Source organism: Penicillium bovifimosum (assembly GCF_028826915.1).
Source record: "Penicillium bovifimosum strain IBT 22155 chromosome Unknown utg000001l_segment0_segment0, whole genome shotgun sequence".
Taxonomy (NCBI): Eukaryota; Fungi; Ascomycota; class Eurotiomycetes; order Eurotiales; family Aspergillaceae; genus Penicillium; species Penicillium bovifimosum.
The window spans coordinates 2,719,690-2,739,374 of NW_026622710.1; the positions used below are offsets into that span (position 1 = coordinate 2,719,690).

The window sequence follows — 19,685 nt, forward strand, 5'->3', positions numbered from 1 at the left end:
GTTCGTTGCGAGACGGATTCCTGTACAGAGGGAGCTGTGCTCGGTCGTTTGTCTTGTTCTATATAGAGGGTGTGCTGGACTTCGGCGCTTTGAGCCCTAATGCAGTTGGTGTCAGCGGAGGTCAATGAGGCTGCGCTGAGTGTCACACTGTCAAACTTGAGTTTCTTGTGTCAGCTCTGAGATGTTATATTTTAGTTTGGGGTGTACGGGCTCGTATGGAGGTAATTTGGGAGGCGTGCTGGTCTTCTGTTCGGTTATTAGGTTGGTGGGTGGGAGGGTTTAGTATGCCCAGGTCCTGGATAGTGATGGATATCTGATGGAGACGCAGATTATAAAACGTCTATGCGCCCAGGCGGACTCTCGAGTCTACTCGGGCTCCTTTGCCCATTACAGACAGCTCAAGTACTGACAGGTCGAGTGGAGGCCATGGCTGATATGTTCCAGAGAACTAGCCTACTCCGGAACATAGAGACAACAAATCCCCCCATTACAATTCAACATACCTTAGATTGAGCCAGCATGGATCGTGATTTCTCATAAGTCAGTAGCAAGCAAAAGATAGGTAGCAAGGTTCTGTGCCCAGACAATCCGTCTACATTCCCGCAACAAGCGTGGCAGACAGCGAGAACCCATACACCACAGTAGCTATCATAGCAATAGCATTCAAATGAATAACCATGGCATGATTATGCGCGAAGGTTCGATTCGCCCGATGAGTCTTAGATCCATCGGAGTCGGGGTTATTATTCTCGCTCTCTGTATCACCAATCAGGTCAAGCAATGAAACACAATATTCGTAGAACCCACCTTGAAGCGCCCTTCTAACCAACGAGGCAGTTGTCGTTCGAGGCCCGTAAATGATCCAATTCAGACACCCGGTGATGCCAACCACGGCCAGAGGAGCTATACTCCATGGATCCCGTACTAGTGAGATAAGGCTGTAGGGTGGGTGTGTGGCTGCCGTCAGGACTGTGAGTCCAATCTGTGTTCCGAAGTAGATTGGAAACAGGCGTTTCTGGAGGTTTATGAACTCTTTCATTGGGAGGGCCTGGTAGCATATTTTTGTGTTTATGAAGCTCTGAGCATTGTCAGGATTCTGTGAGTTGGACCGAGTGGATGCCGTACCTGGAATAGCTCTGTTCCTAGGAGTGCGCCGTAGGAGAGAAGATGGTAGGGGAGGAGGTTCCCTACTGTCTGTAGGAAGGTGCCCATTTTGTGGGTGGGTTGTGACCTGAGAGATGTGGGATGTGGTTAGAAGTGTGACCTGGAGAAAAGAAGCTTAGGATCGGAGGAAGAAGGTGAGAGTTCGGGGTGGGCTGGTTGGCGATGGAATCCTTGGCTTACCCTTGGCGGCTAATCGGTCGATCAAAGCGTCGACCCTCAATAAAAGGACGTTAGATTGTGGGTGGTATTTGTAGATGCTTCTGGTTGATGGCTGGTTTTAGATGTCAGTTAATGATCCGTACAATACCTATGATCGGTAGGTATACCTTCAGAATAAGCATCAGGTGGCCATATATATAATATGTCCTCACCTATTCAAGGGAATACAACACAGATGGCGGAACGATGGAAAAAGCTCCGTATGTATTGGTCCCAGAGTAGTTGGAAGGAGAGAGTGAGAGGGAGCACACTCGAGCACACTCAGTAGCTGGGTTCCATTAACCATATGTTGGATGCCTCAGGCATACAGGCATCCAACACCTATTCATATGGTCTCACTACAACCCAAGTTGCTCACCTATGCAGCTCTGCCTCAAGTTACACCAATAGATTCACCTCCATGTAATGAAGTGACCATAATCTCCGTCACTCCCCGAGGCATGATCTCACATACATCCCAGGAAGGTGGAAAGGATGCCAGTGCCCTAAGTCAGAAACAACCAGGGCCAGATGGGAACTATTCGATGGACCAGTCACGTTTACACACGTTAATACTCTCTCGATGATGCAAGATACACTTTGAGAGCTGTTGCCATTCCCCGGCTATTGAACTCTTTTCAGACGTCGATGTAACCTCTCTAGAGAAGTCAAAATGGAGAGAGTTGAGGCTAAGTAGGTCCCCGGAGTATCTCCGGAGTATTTCCATTAAAATGGACCGATCTTCCAGTTCAAGGGGCCAAGGCCCAATGTGTCGTATTTTTAGCCTTCACATTGCACCAAGTAGTACTAGGGCAATTGAAGGTCAGGATGGTCCTAGCCTGTCGTACTCCGACTTCTGATCTACAACCCCGTCGAGATCCAATAGGAGGTTTACTGGAATCAGCAACACAAGGTACTTCCCCCCACGTGGAGTCCGTGTATCATGGAGTATACGGAGATGTCCGAGTATACGCCATCGAGATGAAGTATAAGTAGGGCATATTCAGCCGTATCGAGAAGGAAGTTGACTTTTGATCGGTAGCACGGTCTTGCCACAACAGACCTCAAAACAAGATTAATGAGCTCAGACGAGGAGTTCATTGAAGGTAAGAGCTGAGAGTTCCATGGAACTTGCCCAAATCTCATGGAAAGAACGAGCCAGGGCAGCGTCTATGCACCCAGACCGGGAATAGCCTCTGACCACACTGCCTCGTGCAACCATCCCTGAAACCTTTTCCTTATCCAAGTCTACACAATAACCTTCTCTCTCTACATCTCTCTTTCGCTCTCTCTGTCTCCCCCGCTCTCTCTAAGTCTACAAGCTGAAGGAGACTGGGCCAGACCATCGCGCGGCTGAAAACGGTGAAGGTTGAAGTGGCTTTCAGGAATGAACCCCCGATCGGTTGTACAACTGGCGTGACACAGTGAGATCAGGCGTATCTCCTCGTGGACGCACTGCCTGTATAAAGGTATCGGAGGCTGAGGGACTTGGTTCTGAGTTTCCGAGAACGAGTTTCGGAACTCTCAGAATCTATAACATATGCAATATCCTCCATCGAAGGAAACAGAACTGTCAAAGATGAAGGAAGAACAGTCGAGTCCCGAGGAGGATATCCTCAGCCAAACCCAAGACCCTTTGGAGAGAAGGAGGTTGCAGAACCGGCTGTCGCAGAGAAACCATCGTAAGACAGTTTGCCTATTAAGCCAAGTTGAGTACTGACAAAACTCAGGACGCAAGATCAGAGAGCGCATTGCAAAACTGCAAGAGCGTGTCATCGCCAATGAACTGAGAGCGGCAGCCGCCCTCAACGGATGGGATCACGCATATAATCCTTCACTATTTCCCAGGCCTCACTCAGCCCAGTCAGACAATGACCTCAGCTTTGGCTCGCGGGATATGTCTCCGTTGATTCCCGACTGTTCGTCGTTCATGCCCTCGTATCCTCTTTTCCCGCAGTCATGGCCGAATGACTACAACACTTTTCAACAGCATAGCAGCTACCCTGGAGACTTACCATACTTCTCCACTGCCAGTGAAGCAAGTTCAGTATCTCCTGTGACAAGCGGGCTGACACAGTCTCCCACAATGTCACCGCCTACGACTGTCATTGAAGATACATACCGGGATAAGGGCACCTCAGAGTCTTTGATCCACGATTCCGTTTCCACATCGCCACACCAGCCTCTATACTATGTTGCCACTGGTAGGAACTGCAGACAATAATATGGGTCGTTGACGCAACTAACAAAAGACAGAAGCAGCACTGCCTCAAATAATCCAGGTCATCAACGCCATGTCCCCCCAATATAAAGTGATCGTTCTTGTTCCTCCAGAATCGCCAGCGTCAGCATCTGCACATCCATTCCCAACACCAGATCTGCTGCATGGAGCCGGTCACACTGGATTGGAGCATACTCCTCCACAGCAGTCTAACCCTCAAAATATGGGCTGTCTGTGTTCCCAGAATGGTTATTCTGCACAGTCTGGACACACTGCCCCGAGATCTTGGCTGGGTGTCGGCCAATGTCCACAGGTATGTCCTTTACATAAGACTGTGACTACAAACCTTCCAATGAGGATGTTGTGACCTGTGGTTCCATGCTTTGTATAAAGAGAGAGGTGCATGAGCTGGTCGGTGATATATACGGGCAAGGACGAACGGGATAAATTGTGCATACTTTAGCTTCCAGCAATTCTTTTGGCTCTTACCTTACAGGTGTCGAATCCAATGTTAGCATAGCGAATCTAAGATGAGACGGGTGAAATACAATGCCCACTACCTTAAGTGAGTTGACAGAGAGGAGTCAAAGACCTTACCTGGGGATAGTATAATAGTATTAGACACCAGAGTCCAGATCAGACGCGGCACGTGTTGTTGTGGGATTATTGCGGCAATGGTAAGAATAAATTTGCCAGTTGGCTGAAAGCTCGCCAGTTGGCTAAAAACTTACCAGTTGGCTGAAGGTTTACCAGTTGGCTGAAGATTTGCCAGTTGACGGGAAGCTCGCCGTGCGTCTGGAACTCGGCACAAGTGGATACTGACAACCGGACAAAAGATTTCTGTTATCATTTACTCCGTAGAAAGGTACCATACACATCTCCTCTTCACTTTTGTTTATTGTTAACACTTCTAGGTAACGCCGCACGTGTTTATCTTTGTCCGGGGGTTGGGTGTAGAGAAAAGGGCAACAGGCGGAGTATATGAAAGACTAAACTTTACGAACCACGGAAACTATCCAGAAGTACCAGAGTCATTGCATTGCATGTGTGATTGCTTCATACTGAAACTTAGCATAAGCCAACAAACCAAAAACCCATGACAAAATACCAAAAGCCAATCTCAGCTCAGTCACAATGAATCCTCCACAACTCCCGATCACAGTTACTGATATACCCAGTGCGAGTATGCAACATAGCAGTATTATCACTGATGAGCATATCACCCTTCTCCCAACCAAACCGCAAACAAACCCTATAATCATAAACAACCCGATCAATAACCTCAACGAGAGCACTCTCATCATTCTCAATGCTGACATCGCAAGTCGAGAACTTAGTCTTACTCGAATCCCACGGCTGATGCCAACGCAGACACGACAATCCAGAAACAGGATGCTTAACTGTCAGCGGCAGATTCTTCAGCTTCGCATCCCAGAATCCATCATTGTCCATCGCCCAGGTAATCTTATCCAGACGCTCGACAGTCCAAGGCAGAGGCAAATACCGGAAGAACAGCCGCGAACTGGCGAACAGGGTATATCCATTCCCCTTGGGCGCGGTGGCGGGACAGGTGAAGAATTGGTAGCCTGGTGGGTGTTGAACCTTTTTCTTCTCGCCTGTTTCTGGGTCGGTGATTTCGTCGAACTTGAACATTCCGTCGAAATGCATCGGCATCGCCTCGTTGGAAGTTACGTTGTTGCCCATTTTATCGGAGCGGCCCTGGTCTCGCACCTTTTGGATGACTCCGAAGCTCCAGGGCAGGATCTTGCCGAGTTCCTCGGCTTTCTTGACGTAAAGTTCTTCCTCGAGTGACTCGGCGAACCCGCGTAGGATAATTGGGGATAGGCCGTTGGATAGCTGGCGGACCTTTTGCATGGGGATGGAGCGGATTGATGGCGGCGGGTTGACGTTGTCGATGTCGGCGGGGCGGATGATGAGGCCGCAGGGGTAGAGATGTTCAAACTTGACGGAGAGGCCATCTTCGGTCCAGTCGAAGAGAGGTGATCGCTCGCGAAAGTAATATGGTTGACCGTTTTTGTAGATCAGGTCGTGCGTGTCGCGCACGTCTTCCGCGTGGACGGTGCGATATGATCCGTCCAATCCGACTGCTACGGAGGAATGCCAGGGAGTGTATCCGAGTGTGCCTCGAAGTTGCGGGATCAGCGAGACGGACAGCTTTCTCTCGCCGGCCGACTCGTGGATGGAAAGTCGCACGTAGTCTTTGCGGTTGGCTCGGATTGCTGCGGCGAACATTTTGCCCCGGATGATCATTTGGCGGGCTGTCTCGGCGATCTGGGCCTGGCGGCCGCGCTTGGACATTGACTTGGTCTCGTCTTGGTGGGCGAGATCTTTGGTCAGGAATTTGATGTAGCCGCGGTATGTCAGGCAGGTGTCGTTGTCGGTTTTAATGGCGTGGGTTGCGTCGAACTTCGGGTCTCCAAAGGCGAACATCAGTTCTCGGCGAAGACAGCTTGCATGAGCTAGGTAGAATGCTTTGGCTGACTCGGGGGTGGAAGATGGGAACCAAGGGTGTTCGAGCAGCTCGAAAAGACGGATGAATTTGACATGGTGGAGCTCTTTCTCGATGGCCGTTTGGCGCAATGTCTCTCCGTAGTCCCAGACGGTTTCATCGGGGACACCAAGGATATCTACGAAAGGTTAGCACTGAGCACAAGTGACATCGTTGTTTCGGAGGGTATTACCATTGTACACAAGTCCGTCCGAACTGATGTGAACTTCTGCACCCGGTGGATATACCCTCGGCAATGTTCTGACAAAGTCCATTCAAATGGGCCAACGCCAACTCCTCACCAAAATCTGGCATCGTACCCAAGACTTTATCGCGTGCATTCGGCGACTTGAAAGGGAAAGCAGGCAAGATCATCCGAATCGGCTCCTCTTTGCTGATCTGTTCCAGAACAACTGGAACAAACGACTCAAAGCCCTTCCAGGAAACACCCGATTTCTCAAAATCAACCCCATAGCTTTCGATGATCTTCAAGACCTCCATCGTCATCTTCTCATTCTCTGATACAGCCTTTGGAGCTTCAGGAACAATGGGGTTGTCAAGCCCTTGTTCCTGGTGCTTAGTATCGCCGTTTGCGGCGACAACCCCAAGATCGGCACTGTCACCCTCGGACATCACTTCCACAGTCTTGACACTTGCTTTTCCATTGGAGACCCCATTCTCGGTAGGAATAGTCCCATTACTAGCGAGTGCGGGGAGGTATGAAGAGGGGACGGTGTCCGCACCGGGTGATGCCACAGTGAACATAGTGACTCTCGAAGTGTAATGTATGTGTTTTCCAATGTCGGGGGCTCTGGTCCAGTCACCTATCTACCTGGGTAGGTATAGAAGGAGGCTGGAAGTATGAGGGGGCTGACTTGGTTTCACTGATGGGAAAAAGAGGCAAGAGGTGGTGTTTCGTCCAGGACCACTTGGTGCTATATAACGTGCATCGACCACAACACTGACCGCTCGAACAGCCTGTCTGGGGGAATCATACCTCGTTCCGATGACTGTAACTCTTCATGCGGACTAAGAAGTAGAACCCAAAGTCTTAGGTCAAACCTAGGACATCCCAGGCTTGGATGACCATCATCTCTGTACAACTTTCAGAGTACGTTCTGGAGACTCTTCTTGACTTAATGGCTGAATTTCGGAGTAAAGTAGCCGAAAAAGAACGACCCAGCTGAATATGATATGATTTTAGGTTAGATTTCTTAGTCTTTGAGCCTTAAACTCGATAAAGTTTGGGTTTGATGCTTCAGCCATTGTGTCAGCACGGCTTGTATGAAACTCCATGTAGATGGTGGCGTAGAGGTTATTCCTTGAACCTTCTACCAAAAGTTCAGCCTCTCGCTGATCCCGATGACTAGAGATGCATCGGGAATGTAGACCCATTGGCCACGCGGAATGGCTGGGTCTATATGTGTCAACAAGGCTGTTGTAGAGCTCAGGATCCCTGGCAATCTCTACCAATAGATGAAGCCACAACCGTGATCGTCTAGGGAATGCATGGTAGATCCCCCAAGGCAAGTGTAACGTCATGTTGCTTGGACCGCCAAGATCGCGGCAGAGTTGGACTGATCTAACGACGGGGTGTGGACGGGCGAGATTACAACCATAGAAGGATGGCCATTGACGGGCGCCGCCGTTGATGCATGAGAGACTAGTGAGATCTCGACGTGAGATGCATTTTCTCCGATGCGTTATCAAACTCTGATTCATTTAGAAACCCCGAAGTAGCATGTTCAGTCTTCTGCGGCAGCGTGACACGCAATCTAGCCTGGGGATGTTACGGGCGAAGAAAAGTCTGCATGACCATGTCTTGTCTGACCCAAGAAAGTCAAGTACCTAACCAAAAGGTAGATCATCTGTACTCAAAATTGTATTCCAAACTGATACGTGATCAACACTGTGGCACCTCCGTTGACTACATCTTCAGCTCATTCTTTGATCTCACGCCAATCATACTCCATGACTCGAGTCACAAAAACTGCCATGTCATGCGTCGCCAGTTGGCTGACAATATAGCAGCTCGCGTCCAAGCCTGAGCTGACCCCTCCAGAAGTAATGAGCCTGACACCGCCTGTCTTCAGCATACCCCCGTCGACGTATCTCTTGTGCACTACAGTCGTAGCAGGTTCGTCTGGACCATTGGAACGAGCACAAATCTCACGCAAAACGTCCAGAGCGCGATGGTGCGTTGCCACGGTCATTCCGGCGAGTACACCCGCAGCACCGAGGAGGAAGGCACCGGTGCAGACTGAAAACAGGATCCTTTCGTCAGACGATGTATCTGAAGATAGTGCTGCAAACTTCCGGATCAATTCCAACTCTGGTCCATTGCCCTCAAGGAGTGGCTGCATAGCGGATGGTGGGCCACCTGGGATGACCAGGATATTGAAGTCCGAGATGTTGTCAATGGCGTCTGGCAAGAGAATGTCTGCCTCAACAGTGAGGGTCTGCGCGGCACGAACTGCAGAAGTGCCAGCAATGGTCTTGATCTCGAACATTCTGTCCGGGTCATCTGGGTTGCGATTGTGCGAGACATGGGACAAGACTTCGATTGGGCCTGCAAAGTCGAGGATGTCTCCGCCGGGGATCAGGAGGACCCCGACTTTGTAGTACTTGTTCGAGGATTCCGATGGCATGATTTGATGGAATGGATTTCAATCTGGTCTTTCGAGATGCCCCGTGGCAACTTTGCTCTGGCGGATGCGAGGGAAGGTGAGAGACTTGGGGGTGGAAATCCTGGAGCCCATTATGAATTTACTTGAACGGCGTGAGAAGGGCTGCGGGGCATTTTACCTCGGAGCATTTGCAAAGAGACGCTGCTGACTCCGAAACCAATCGCTGACCGGGCGGTGTGTTACCTCGGTGTCTGAAGCTGTCTCCGCATTCCCCGATTCGACGGCTGGGACAATTTTGCAAGGTATCCAAATGCCGCCATGTTTTAGTGCTGAGGGATAACGATCCCTTGGGCCTTGAACGTCAACTGGGGACCGAGGGGATCCATGTCGGGACGTGTGGCCCAGTAATCTCATTGTACGGGTCCTCATGGAGATGATGTCGGACGCTACAATGGCACTCGAAACAACCCAAGCCATAGGGGAACGATGGATGGTGAGATAAGGACAGCTACAAACGGGGCACCCTCCGGCCTGAGGCGGCTCGGTGTCGGGGTTTGAATGCGACCCTGCCCAGGCGACACCTGCAGTCTGCACGTTCTTGCTTGCAGGTGGCTGATTTCATTCCATCTGATTGGACACCTGAGAGATCCTGGTTCGCTGGTCGAATTTCAAACTGATCTCTGTGCAACGACTTGGGATCGCTCAGAAGCATGTATATTTCGAGGACAATACTGGAAGGATACCCGGTCTGCCATTGTTCGAGTCCTCAGTGAGGGGATACGAGGCTGGCTTGCATCATCACCTCATAACGGTGACGGTATCCATGATGGTAAGTATCATGTATCCGGTCAACTTAGCCTCTTAGGGCTATTTACGATGGAAGATGGATGTGACTGCAGCTCAGCTCAGCCCAGCCCAGCCCCCCACCAAAAAAAAGGCCATAACTTCTACACAGTAATACAGTACTGCGTAATTCCGTTAAGTTACACCTACTGACTACCTTATTGGTTCTTGAGCGCTTCAGGAGCCGCCCCTGACCGCTCTCTTCTGCTGGATCGTCATCTCACGAACTACCGGTACACAAGTAGTTCGATTTCCTCGCCCTCGCTCCAGGTCGATAACGGTTACTTAAACCCAGGCCTGAGGCAGGTTGGGCGCTTCGCTGCTTGCGCACAAGCAGTCAAATAGGAGATGTGTAGGAGTGTGATATTGAACTAACGCTACCTCGCGACTACATCTCCAGCTCATAACTACTGAGGTAAGGAATGCTCACGTGAAAGATCAAGGGATTGGATTTCCATTCATCTAGCAGCTACCGAGATGGTTGTCAGATAACCCCCTTGCAAAGAATTTGAAAGAAATTGCCCTGCCTGAGTTGATACACCAGACGGGAATATTAGAGCTTCCATTTTGAAAGATTCCCTTCATCCTTGGAGTTACCAGGGCGAATTGCAAGACCGAAGAGTTCCCAGTTATACTGCTTAGGCGTTATATCCGTTGCTAAAGCCACATTGGCTCCCAGGACAACGTCTTGCGGACGGCCTAGCCAGCACGCTGGATGTGCCTTTCTGAAATCAATAAAGTACCTATTGCAAGTGTTTTTAAGAATGCTTGTGTCAACAGGAAAAAAGGGGACTCACAGTTTCGAAGTGTCGGAATCCCAAACAAGGTGATCGGCCCAAGGCTCATCATGCAACCAGTCGATTCTAGCCAACTCCTGGTCCGCCTTGTCGAATTGTTCGCGAATTTCATCTCGCTCTTTACGATCGAATCTCCGGAAGAATGTATGCAGCGGAAATCCAGGATAAGGTGCTGATTGATCATCCGCAAGTCGGACCCCAGGTACTTTCTCGAACACAATGAAGACTATGTAACCCCCCGGCACACAACCGTCCGAGCCCTGAGATTCCTCCTTTATTCCAAGGAGGGCCGGTGTCATGCTTGCATTTGAATTGTGAAAGTCCATCAAAGCCTGCACCTCGGGGTGTGGACACGGGCGAGCTTGGAGGCGTCGATCCTCAATATCATCGTACTCCGTACCGGGATGAGGGACTTGCATATGCACCCGCATGAATGCAATTTGGCCATTTGAGTCTAGCCGAACATGGAATGTTGCTTCCGCAGATGATGGTTTGAATCCTGACTCTCCAGACTGAGGGGCTACGCGCCGCCGCCGAGTGTGTTGCGAGACCTTATCTTCGATCGTACAGGTGATGGATTGTGGATTTTGGAAGCTGAACTTAGAGCCAGGGGCAAAGCTCTTCCGAGGAAACCAACCGAACTCAGGCATTGTGCGAAAGACTTGGAAGAGTAAGAAAGAAGCAGAAAGGTGAAGAGGATATGAAAAACTTCAAGCGGAAGGACTCGAGGATGGACTTGAGAAGGAAGTGAAAGTATCCAAGAGGAAACGAAGAACTTGAAGGGGCGATAAAAGTTTGGAGAAAATGTGAAAGCCTAGAAAGAGGAGAAGAAGTAGAAGAAGAGAAGGGAAGAGGAGTGAGAGAGCCTTCATAGCTGAACCATGGACTTGATCAGGTGGCATGATTGGTTGAGAGCTTCCATTGATTTGCGCATCAATAGGCTTGGTCCGGTCGCTTGATTGGCTGATAGTTTTCTCTGTTTCGCCTGATCAGGCGTAGGTGATACTCTGGGTTAGATCCTGCATTTTGATTGGCCAAAGCTTTCAATTGTTCCTGCTCAATCGGGCTTAGTTGCGGAAGAGGCGCCTGTCAGTCGAGTGAGGCTGAAGTACTTCGGATTATGTACTGGAACGTCGCTAGGAGGATTGTGAATCTATGCAATTACAGTATGGTCTAAGGGTCTTGTACGTTTTGAAGGAGCCTAGAGAAGCTAAGGGGAACCAATCCACAATGAGTGGATAAATTGATTGAGGAACGAAGAGACAAGGCGGAGGCTTAAATACGTGATATTCACTCGTCGATGACCCAGTTGCCAGGCGGAGTTGACAACAGGATTTGCTTGATGCTTCAAACTAGGAAGCAATTGTCCAGTCTTCGGGCGAAGCAAAATATCCGGCTGTTTCGTGCTCTGACTTCCAAGTGGCGTAAGTAATTCGACTGTGCTTCCGAACCTCATCTCCACCGAATCGTGTTCTTGCCAAGTAATGATTTTTTTTCGCGCCCATTTAGAAACGGTAAGACGTAACCAATCTTGCGCAATGTCGTGGCCGTCAGTCGGCACTTTGACCCGCAAAGTTCCGGACTCAGCGTCCCAAGTTTGTCTTCGAATGTCAGTCTCCGAAGGGGCGCCGAAGAGTCAAATGTGAGTCACTTACCGAAATCGAAAGGTCTTATCGACTTCTTCGAAGAGAGAACGCCCCCACGAAAGAGGTATGTCTGTGAATTGGTACTCCGTCACATTGGACTCGGTTTGAAGTAAGGTCTGGACTTTCTGGGCCACAAAGTCCAGAAACTCAGGCTCCGATGCGTACCCAAGTGCAGAAAATTTCGATTGTGGGCTTGAGCTAGAAGTCGAAGAGAGCGTAGAAGATGCCGACACTGAACTCTCAGCTTTTAGGCTAGGTGTGCCTAAGCCTGAGTCTAAGGGACGAAAAGTCGAGTAAAGCGGGGGATCGTGTTTCGACATGGTGAAAGTGAAAATGAGTCTGGGAATGAAAGGTCGACTTGAGTGAAGAGTATTCAGAGGGAGAAAATTGGGAAGGAAGTGGGAAGGAAGTGGGAGGGATATGGGAAGGAAGTAGGAAGAAGAAAGGCGAACCATAGTGAGAAAGATAGGAACCTAGGAGGATAGTAGTCATTAGCAGTGCATTATCGGATCAGGTAATCGGTAAGCTAAGACAAACCTGTCATACTGGACGGCAATTTGATAATATCTTCCTCGCGAGACATGTCATAGCGTCTGATCTCATCCTGATGCCATCGAATATATTCAAGTTTCTTGCCCTCTGCAGCAATCCAGCCATCGACCAAGCACTGTTGAAAGAGGACGCCAGCACGATGGAATCGATTAATTGAGTGACGCCTGGTATAGACACCAAGCCGAAGAAACTCAACCATGCTGACCTTAGAGCGTTGAAAAGCCCTGCCAGTCTTAGGATTTGCCGCCGGGAGAGGAATACTCCGATAAAAGCCACGGCCGCCAGACGTATAAAGAACGACATACGATAATGGCATATAAAGAGGGTGTTCACGGTGGATCCTGGTTAGAAACCTTTGCCTCATATTGTCAAACTCTTCATCGATAGCTGGATCGTGAGGAGCAACCAATCCGTCGGGAACCTCACCATGATCTTGGTCGATATCATGATCAAGAACGTCATCTTCCCAATCATCTTCGTCCGAATCAATCTCTTGGGTGGCTGGCGTAACTTGTGCCAGATTCTCGATCATATCACTATCCGAGTTGTCACCATCAACTGAAATCAGATCGGTGGCCCGTGTAAGTGACGGCGCCTCTCGAAGGTATAATTGAATATCTCTGTAGCCGCGCTGGCCGAACTCGGACGGGATGATCAGAGCAGCTACCTCGGCATTAACACTTGGTAAATCGTACTGCCGGCCACCTTCCACATTCGGTAGTAAACGTAGTTAAGGGTTCACGCAAAGGGCATCAACAGTGGTATGTTGTGAGAGATACTCATATGCTCGAAGGAAGAGCCTATGGTATGGGAAATTCTCCCGAATAACCAAACCAAGTTTCTCCAGTATATCACGGCATGACATCAGATGAGGATTCGAGTCTGATCTTGCATTTGTTGCAAGCTCAGATGCTTGTTCAGGCCCTTCGCCAAGGAAGTAAACCTGGGCCGCTCTGGCGAGCTGGCCAGTCATAGCCGACGCTCCACTCAAAGGACCTAAAACATGGTACAAAGCACCACGTATCTGAAATATCCAATGCCGTTCATGAGATGGTAGACGCTCATCAAAGGTACACCGAATTGTAGTGTAGGAAAGGGCAAGATTCAGAGCTTGAATGTTTCTGTGAAACCGTAGAGCATCTTCGTCGGACGACGTAAAGTAATGGACCATCTACGTAGAGGAGGTAAAGGATCCGGCTTAACCGCGCCCTAATAACAACATCCCCAGAAGGTTCGGTATGCAGGACGCGAAGGTATTGTCACTTCAGAAATCCAATGGAGGGCTTTGCAAGACGGACACTCGATATCCATTCGCCCTAACTCGAGCGGACACCACGATACTTGGGACGAATCGAATGCAGGAGATATTGATGTACATACAGGAGATGGTTCACGAACAGAAGGATGAAGATGGCGATTCGCATGACTATGCGCTATCAAGACTTGCTTTTGTTGGGTGGAAAGAAGGCTAGGTTTCACGAAGGTTCTGACGGAGACAGGATGAACAGCGACTACGCAGACTCGAAAGCCGTCCGATACGGTTAGTAGGTTCGAGCCTCCGCCACCCTGTTCCGTATCTTGCACCAAGATGCGCACGGGAATAATTCCGTGACGGAATCAGCCTACTGGTAGCCGAGCCATTATTCGATCGTTCTCGAACAGCTCATTGATTGTAGAACAGTGGCGGCTAATACACTACGCTACTGTACAGTGACATATGCAGACAACCGGGCACCGAAGACCTCCTTTCCATGGTATCAGATATGTCATGAAAAGTAAAACATACAAATCCAGAGCCCTGGTATTCGATTTTTGGAGCACTCCGAGTCTCCGACCCAATAGAAATGCAAGCATGAGGCCTGAGCCTCAGGTCTGCCACTTCTGCACAACGACACCTCCACGTTTAAATTCGGGCATGTCACCGAGAACAACCTCCCGATCAGCTAGCTCCTTGCTGGGGAACGTAGTCATCAAAACCCAGGCGCGGTCTCCACTATTCGAAGTAGCAGCAGCAACGAAAGCATAGACCTCGCCAATGGTGGCGGAAGTGTTGAACCGAGATGTCAGCCTTGTACCATCCCCCAGGCGAATCTGTAGAGTAACCGTTGGTTGCGACTCGTCTACAGTTGCCTTCGGTGGCTCATGGGTGGAAGGACCAGCTGCGGAAGGCGCAGGAACCTGGGTTCTTACGCTGGGCGTCGGGCTGCCGAGGCGCTGCCCCGATCCGGAGAAAGGCTTATACTTCGGCTTAGGCTTTGTGTACTTTTCCTCGTGCTGCTTCAATTCCACATCGACCTCCTGCCCAGGTTGAACATTCATGATGGAAAGAGGGGCGCGGCCTTGACGGATACCGTCCAGAATCTCGGCGTTACGGGGATCGTCAGATCGGAACAATTCACCATCATCCACCGAAAACCCATCGGCCCAGAAGTGAAGAGTTCTTTGAACGCGCTGGGCCCTGTCTTGAGTCGGTGCCGAGGGGGTTTTCAATCACCTCACTCGGCGTATCGTCACCACCGAGTGTGCGAGCAGTGCCGGTGAAATGTGATCGTCTAGGCTGAGGGTCGTCGGAAGGAGCAGGGCGCGCCCTATTCATTGAGTGTATACGTCAGCGACATTCATTGATCGCAGCAATATAGTAGGACCTACCTGCGGGCCTTCTCCAGGATTTTCTTCTTCAAGTCCTCCGGGTTCTGCACGGCTAGACCTGACTTCTCACCACCGGCAAAGAAATCATGCTCATCACTATCATCACCATCAGACGAATCGCCGTGTCCACCACCACCGCCAGAAGCAAAGTCTCCTATTGTCGCGAACTTCTTCTTGGGCGCAGCGGCTCGAGCGGATGATGACGACTCGCCTGCGGCGGAAGATGAACCTGGTATAAAAGCTCCCCCGAGAGTCCTACCCCCGGAAGCTCCAGCAGTACCCTCTGTAACCGGTTGTCTATCATCGGAGTTCGTATCTTGCAGGGCTTCGTCCTGCTCCGCGAAGAACTCTGTGACAGCGGCTTCTATATCCCATCCGTTGGCAGTAAGATATTCTTGAGCCTAGATTATCACGCATTGAAGTTTAGCGATTGAACCTATGTGCATCCGTAATAGTAAGCCTACCTCTGAAGGCTGAGTTCCAGTCATAGAACAGAACTGAGACACGACCTCATCGTGCTCGGCGGGGTTGCCCTCCATGTTTAAGCTTGATGGGTGGGGAGCAGCGATCGAGATTGCTCAAGCTAGAGAATGGGAAGTGAGAGAAGCTAGCTTCTGAATTTTCTGAATGTCAAGGTGGGAGAACGAGTTGATGTCAACAGAGCTGAGTTAGATAACAGACCTCAACACCACAGCTGCGCGGACGGGTACGTCACTCCATTGGTCAGCCGGCTCTAGGGAATTTCCGTCCCGATTACGCCTGAGGCGCAGGTACCTATTACTGACACCTCAGGCCATAACATATTTTACCTTGGGCAGTTCATCGGAAATTTGATGTCCCCATTTCTGCCACCTACTCGTTTGTCCTCCTCTTGTGTTTTTTTCTACTACTAATCTTTTACCTCCTGAACATAAATAGGGTCCTGAGGCCCAACCACCACTACTGTCACGTTGTGAGCCTGTGATGGTGAGTTCTTGTGCCGGATGGATTGTGAGGCCTTCGTTGAGCTCGGCTGCCGGGACGTCTTGGTCTCTCACTCTCTCTGCCTCGTGAAGTGCATAATCTCGTACTTCGCCGGGGAGGACACAATCCTGTTGTGTGCACCCCATCGGATGATTCGTCTGTCATCCTCCGCAGCGAGTCGCGTGGACTGCTCGAGGGTGTCGGCTATCCTAAAGGTGTATGTATAGATCGTCGGCGTGACCGATCATCTGTTCGTGGAAGATATGCCTAATGTCTTCCCCCCATTTTGTCCCAGAAAGCCTCGGCCATGTATAGGAGGAAGACGTTAAACCTATCTTCCACGACCAGAGGATCGGCTATGGCGACAACCTCAACACCTTTAGGATAGCCAGCAAGCACGAGCAATCCGCGACTCGCCGCGAGAGATGTCAGACAAATCATGGAATGGGCGCGCGCAACAAGATCATGTTCGCCCCGGAGAGGTGCGAGATATGCACTTCACGAGGCAGAGAGATCAAAACAAGCCTGCAGCCGGGATCAACGAGGAACTCACCATCCATCCGGCACAAGCGCTAGCCACCGAGCAGCCAGCGATTGGGTAGCTGAGAATGTGGTTCGACCGCAAATTAACATGGAGAAGACATGTCTCAGTCCGGCTAGAACTCCCTGGCTGAATCCGCCGAGCGCTACGAGCGGTCCGAATTAGAAGTGAACCACCAGCGGACTGGAGTGGCCCGATGTATTCGTAAGGGCGGTAGTAGTGCTCGAACCAATCAGCGCGGTGCTCGGTCTAGTGCTCCGATGCGCAGGAGTCCGCAAGTACTATGAGGGGATCATCTCGAAGCTTGAAGGAAGGCTCGATGGTGACGCTAAAGGGAAAACAGCCCTCGACCAATTTACCTCAACCTGTCCCCACCGCCGCGAGTTCTAGTATGATGACACCAGGGGCAGCCCGGACACCGTCTGATTATGCCTCTAACAAAACCACACACCCCTCGGAGCCCATGCCTGACCCCGACAGGTTTGAAGACGATCGCTCTGACCTAATGGATAAGGAGAACATGCGGTTTGAGTATGTGCCGACAGGGCATCTTCCATACGATCATTCGTTGCCATGTCCATTCCCGATACTCCAGACAACGCAGGATGTACCTCCGATACATTTGGTTCGCCATCTTTTCAGATACGTGTCTGGCCACTAGAATCTTCCTGTTTTGGTCACCCTTTACGCCAAGATCAAGTGGTCAATGGTCTTCTCTAATGAGATATGTGGCTATGTATGTTCGCCTTTGGCCATGGATTCACTGCGGGAGGCTACCCCTATTCTGCCGCCAATCCTCTCAAACACCTCATCCCTGGCCTCCACATGGTCGAACCTTCAAAGGCGTTGGATTTCACTTGTCTAAAAGTAACAGACTCACCTAAGGAAGTGGCATCTTTGTCGGGAAATCATAGCTGCCATCGGCTAACCCTAATCTAGACATGAACCGGAACGCACCAGTTTGAGACGAACAGATTTAGCGAACCACAGCAACAACTCCAGACATTAAGGGTCTCCGGCTATGGTAATGGGAGCTCGTCTACTTGACTGCTGTGCCTCGGGATATCCTCATTGATTGACATCATGTTCCCCGCAAACCGAACTGACAATGCTGATCCCCCGCATCTCTAGAGATCCGCCAGTCACTCCTGATTTTATCTGCAAACTCATTGGTTCAGAACAGCCCTTACTGAAGGACAATAGCAATGTATCCCGTCTCAAAAACTCTGTGGATGTGAGTTTAAGGACCGCGAGTGGGGTTTCTCGGGCTGCTCGCCGGGCTTGTCACTTCATCATATATCTGGTACGTAGAACATTCCCTTCTCCTGATCTCAATGCAGCAATCATTATCTCAACACAATGTTGACCAAACTTATCGTCAATGTATACAATTTGTGGGTCGTGGTCTTCGTGGCCATCGGCACAATTGCCAGTGCCTATGGGCTGGCTGTCATCGGATCGACCGTTGGACAACCAAACTTCTATACCTACTTCAACTTGGCTACTGAGGGTGAGCCAGATTACTCCCACACTACAAACATGATTGGTGCCCTCAATGGAATCAACTCGGCTGGTGCCATTGTAGGGTGTCTTTACCAGGCCTGGTCAGCAGACTATTACGGTCGCAAGCGCACCCTGCAATTTGGATGCGTGGTGTTGATTATCGGTGGTGCATTATGCGCAGGTGCTGTCAACATGGCAATGTTCCTCGTTGGCCGATTCATTGCCGGTGCTGGCGCCGCCATTCTAGCCTGCATCGTGCCTATTTACCAATCTGAAGTCTCGACCGCAGAGACACGCGGTGCTATGGTCTCCGTGACGGGCATTATGTACGCCGTCGGGTACAGTCTTGCTGGCTGGCTCGGATACGCTTGTTACTTCATGAGAGCAACCGATCGAGCAGCAGAATTCTCTTGGCGGTTCCCGCTGGCATTCCAAGTCATATTTCCTCTGATTGTCCTAGCTGGCAGTCCTCTGATACCATTTTCTCCCCGCTGGCTGTTGCAGCAAGGGAGACGGGATGAGGCATTCGACGTTGTTAGAAAGCTGCACAGTACACCGAGGGATACTCACGGCGCCAAAGCTGCCGAAGAGTTCCACCTCATCGAAAAGCAGTTTGAACATGACAGATCCATGATGGTTCGTCCCTTCGAGCTTTTCCGCACATTGCCCAACCGCAGACGCGCTCTCGTTGCATTCATACTCATGTGGGGAAACCAATTCCTTGGAGTGTTTGTCATGACGAACTACGGTGTCCTAATCTATGCCAGCCTCGGGATGAGTGGCTCTATTCCACTTCTTCTAAACGCATGCTGGACAAGCTTTACACTTATCGGAAACACCTGGACTGCGTTCAACGTGGACAGTGTCGGTCGACGGAAATGCCTGCTCCTTGGCGCAACCGGGTGCACCGTGTCTGTAATATTCCTTTGTGCTATAACAGCCGAGTATCTGGGAACAGATAACATAGCCGGGCTACGGGCCGGGGTGTTCTTCGTCTTTTTCTTCATCTTCTGGTGGTCATTCTTCGTTGATGCAACGCAATATGTCTATGTCGCGGAGATATTCCCGAATCATTTGCGCTCACAGGGTGTCGCACTTGGCCTGAGCAGTTTCTACCTTGCTTCCGAGATCACCCTGGTCGGTGCTCCGGTGGCGCTGAACAACATTGGATGGAAATTCTATCTAGTGCTGATCATTCCTTCTTTCTGCTATATTGTTGCTATTTACCTCCTTTTCCCAGAGACAAAGGGCCAGACCCTGGAAGAGATCGGTGCGCTCTTCGGTGATGAAGCGAACGTTGTGTCCCGCCGGTACAACACTACCCAGGAAGGGCGAGGAACAATGCTAGCAGAAGGATCCGAAGAGAAAGGTGGATCGCCGAGGCATAGCTCAGATGGTAACGACTCTAAGGCAACCGTCATCCACGAAGAGGGATCTTGATTCAGGGGCGAGATCATATTTGTGTCTCCCAT

At 50.4% G+C, this 19,685-nt stretch overlaps 9 protein-coding genes across 9 annotated transcripts; 3 read left to right on the plus strand and 6 right to left on the minus strand.

Annotated features, from left to right (window-relative positions):
* Positions 1–592: 592 nt before the first annotated feature.
* N7515_001034 (DUF4149 domain-containing protein) lies at positions 593–1,212 on the minus strand (the record flags this gene model as incomplete). The annotated part of the gene is made up of 2 exons (XM_056661778.1): positions 593–1,078; positions 1,126–1,212. 2 exons carry the CDS (start codon positions 1,210–1,212, stop codon positions 593–595), a joined length of 573 nt encoding a protein of 190 aa, XP_056526944.1.
* A 1,690-nt stretch (positions 1,213–2,902) lies between these two features.
* Positions 2,903–4,103, plus strand: xanC (transcription factor xanC; the record flags this gene model as incomplete). Its single annotated transcript, XM_056661779.1, has 4 exons — positions 2,903–3,044; positions 3,093–3,566; positions 3,619–3,896; positions 4,080–4,103. 4 exons carry the CDS (start codon positions 2,903–2,905, stop codon positions 4,101–4,103), a joined length of 918 nt encoding a protein of 305 aa, XP_056526945.1.
* Positions 4,104–4,708: 605 nt separating this feature from the next.
* xanB (isocyanide synthase xanB) lies at positions 4,709–6,857 on the minus strand (the record flags this gene model as incomplete). Its single annotated transcript, XM_056661780.1, has 2 exons — positions 4,709–6,231; positions 6,341–6,857. 2 exons carry the CDS (start codon positions 6,855–6,857, stop codon positions 4,709–4,711), a joined length of 2,040 nt encoding a protein of 679 aa, XP_056526946.1.
* Positions 6,858–8,032: 1,175 nt separating this feature from the next.
* On the minus strand, positions 8,033–8,740 carry xanA (isonitrile hydratase-like protein xanA; the record flags this gene model as incomplete). Its single annotated transcript, XM_056661781.1, has 1 exon — positions 8,033–8,740. One exon carries the CDS (start codon positions 8,738–8,740, stop codon positions 8,033–8,035), a length of 708 nt encoding a protein of 235 aa, XP_056526947.1.
* A 1,375-nt stretch (positions 8,741–10,115) lies between these two features.
* N7515_001038 (uncharacterized protein) lies at positions 10,116–11,009 on the minus strand (the record flags this gene model as incomplete). The annotated part of the gene is made up of 2 exons (XM_056661782.1): positions 10,116–10,305; positions 10,360–11,009. 2 exons carry the CDS (start codon positions 11,007–11,009, stop codon positions 10,116–10,118), a joined length of 840 nt encoding a protein of 279 aa, XP_056526948.1.
* Positions 11,010–11,897: 888 nt separating this feature from the next.
* On the plus strand, positions 11,898–12,302 carry N7515_001039 (uncharacterized protein; the record flags this gene model as incomplete). Its single annotated transcript, XM_056661783.1, has 2 exons — positions 11,898–12,001; positions 12,149–12,302. 2 exons carry the CDS (start codon positions 11,898–11,900, stop codon positions 12,300–12,302), a joined length of 258 nt encoding a protein of 85 aa, XP_056526949.1.
* A 229-nt stretch (positions 12,303–12,531) lies between these two features.
* Positions 12,532–13,728, minus strand: N7515_001040 (uncharacterized protein; the record flags this gene model as incomplete). Its single annotated transcript, XM_056661784.1, has 2 exons — positions 12,532–13,262; positions 13,392–13,728. The coding sequence occupies 2 exons, from the start codon at positions 13,726–13,728 to the stop codon at positions 12,532–12,534; spliced, it is 1,068 nt and encodes a 355-aa protein (XP_056526950.1).
* A 695-nt stretch (positions 13,729–14,423) lies between these two features.
* N7515_001041 (protein phosphatase regulator SHP1) lies at positions 14,424–15,745 on the minus strand (the record flags this gene model as incomplete). Its single annotated transcript, XM_056661785.1, has 4 exons — positions 14,424–15,008; positions 15,052–15,145; positions 15,207–15,607; positions 15,671–15,745. 4 exons carry the CDS (start codon positions 15,743–15,745, stop codon positions 14,424–14,426), a joined length of 1,155 nt encoding a protein of 384 aa, XP_056526951.1.
* A 2,324-nt stretch (positions 15,746–18,069) lies between these two features.
* N7515_001042 (uncharacterized protein) lies at positions 18,070–19,653 on the plus strand (the record flags this gene model as incomplete). Its single annotated transcript, XM_056661786.1, has 1 exon — positions 18,070–19,653. One exon carries the CDS (start codon positions 18,070–18,072, stop codon positions 19,651–19,653), a length of 1,584 nt encoding a protein of 527 aa, XP_056526952.1.
* Between the last annotated feature and the right edge of the window lie 32 nt (positions 19,654–19,685).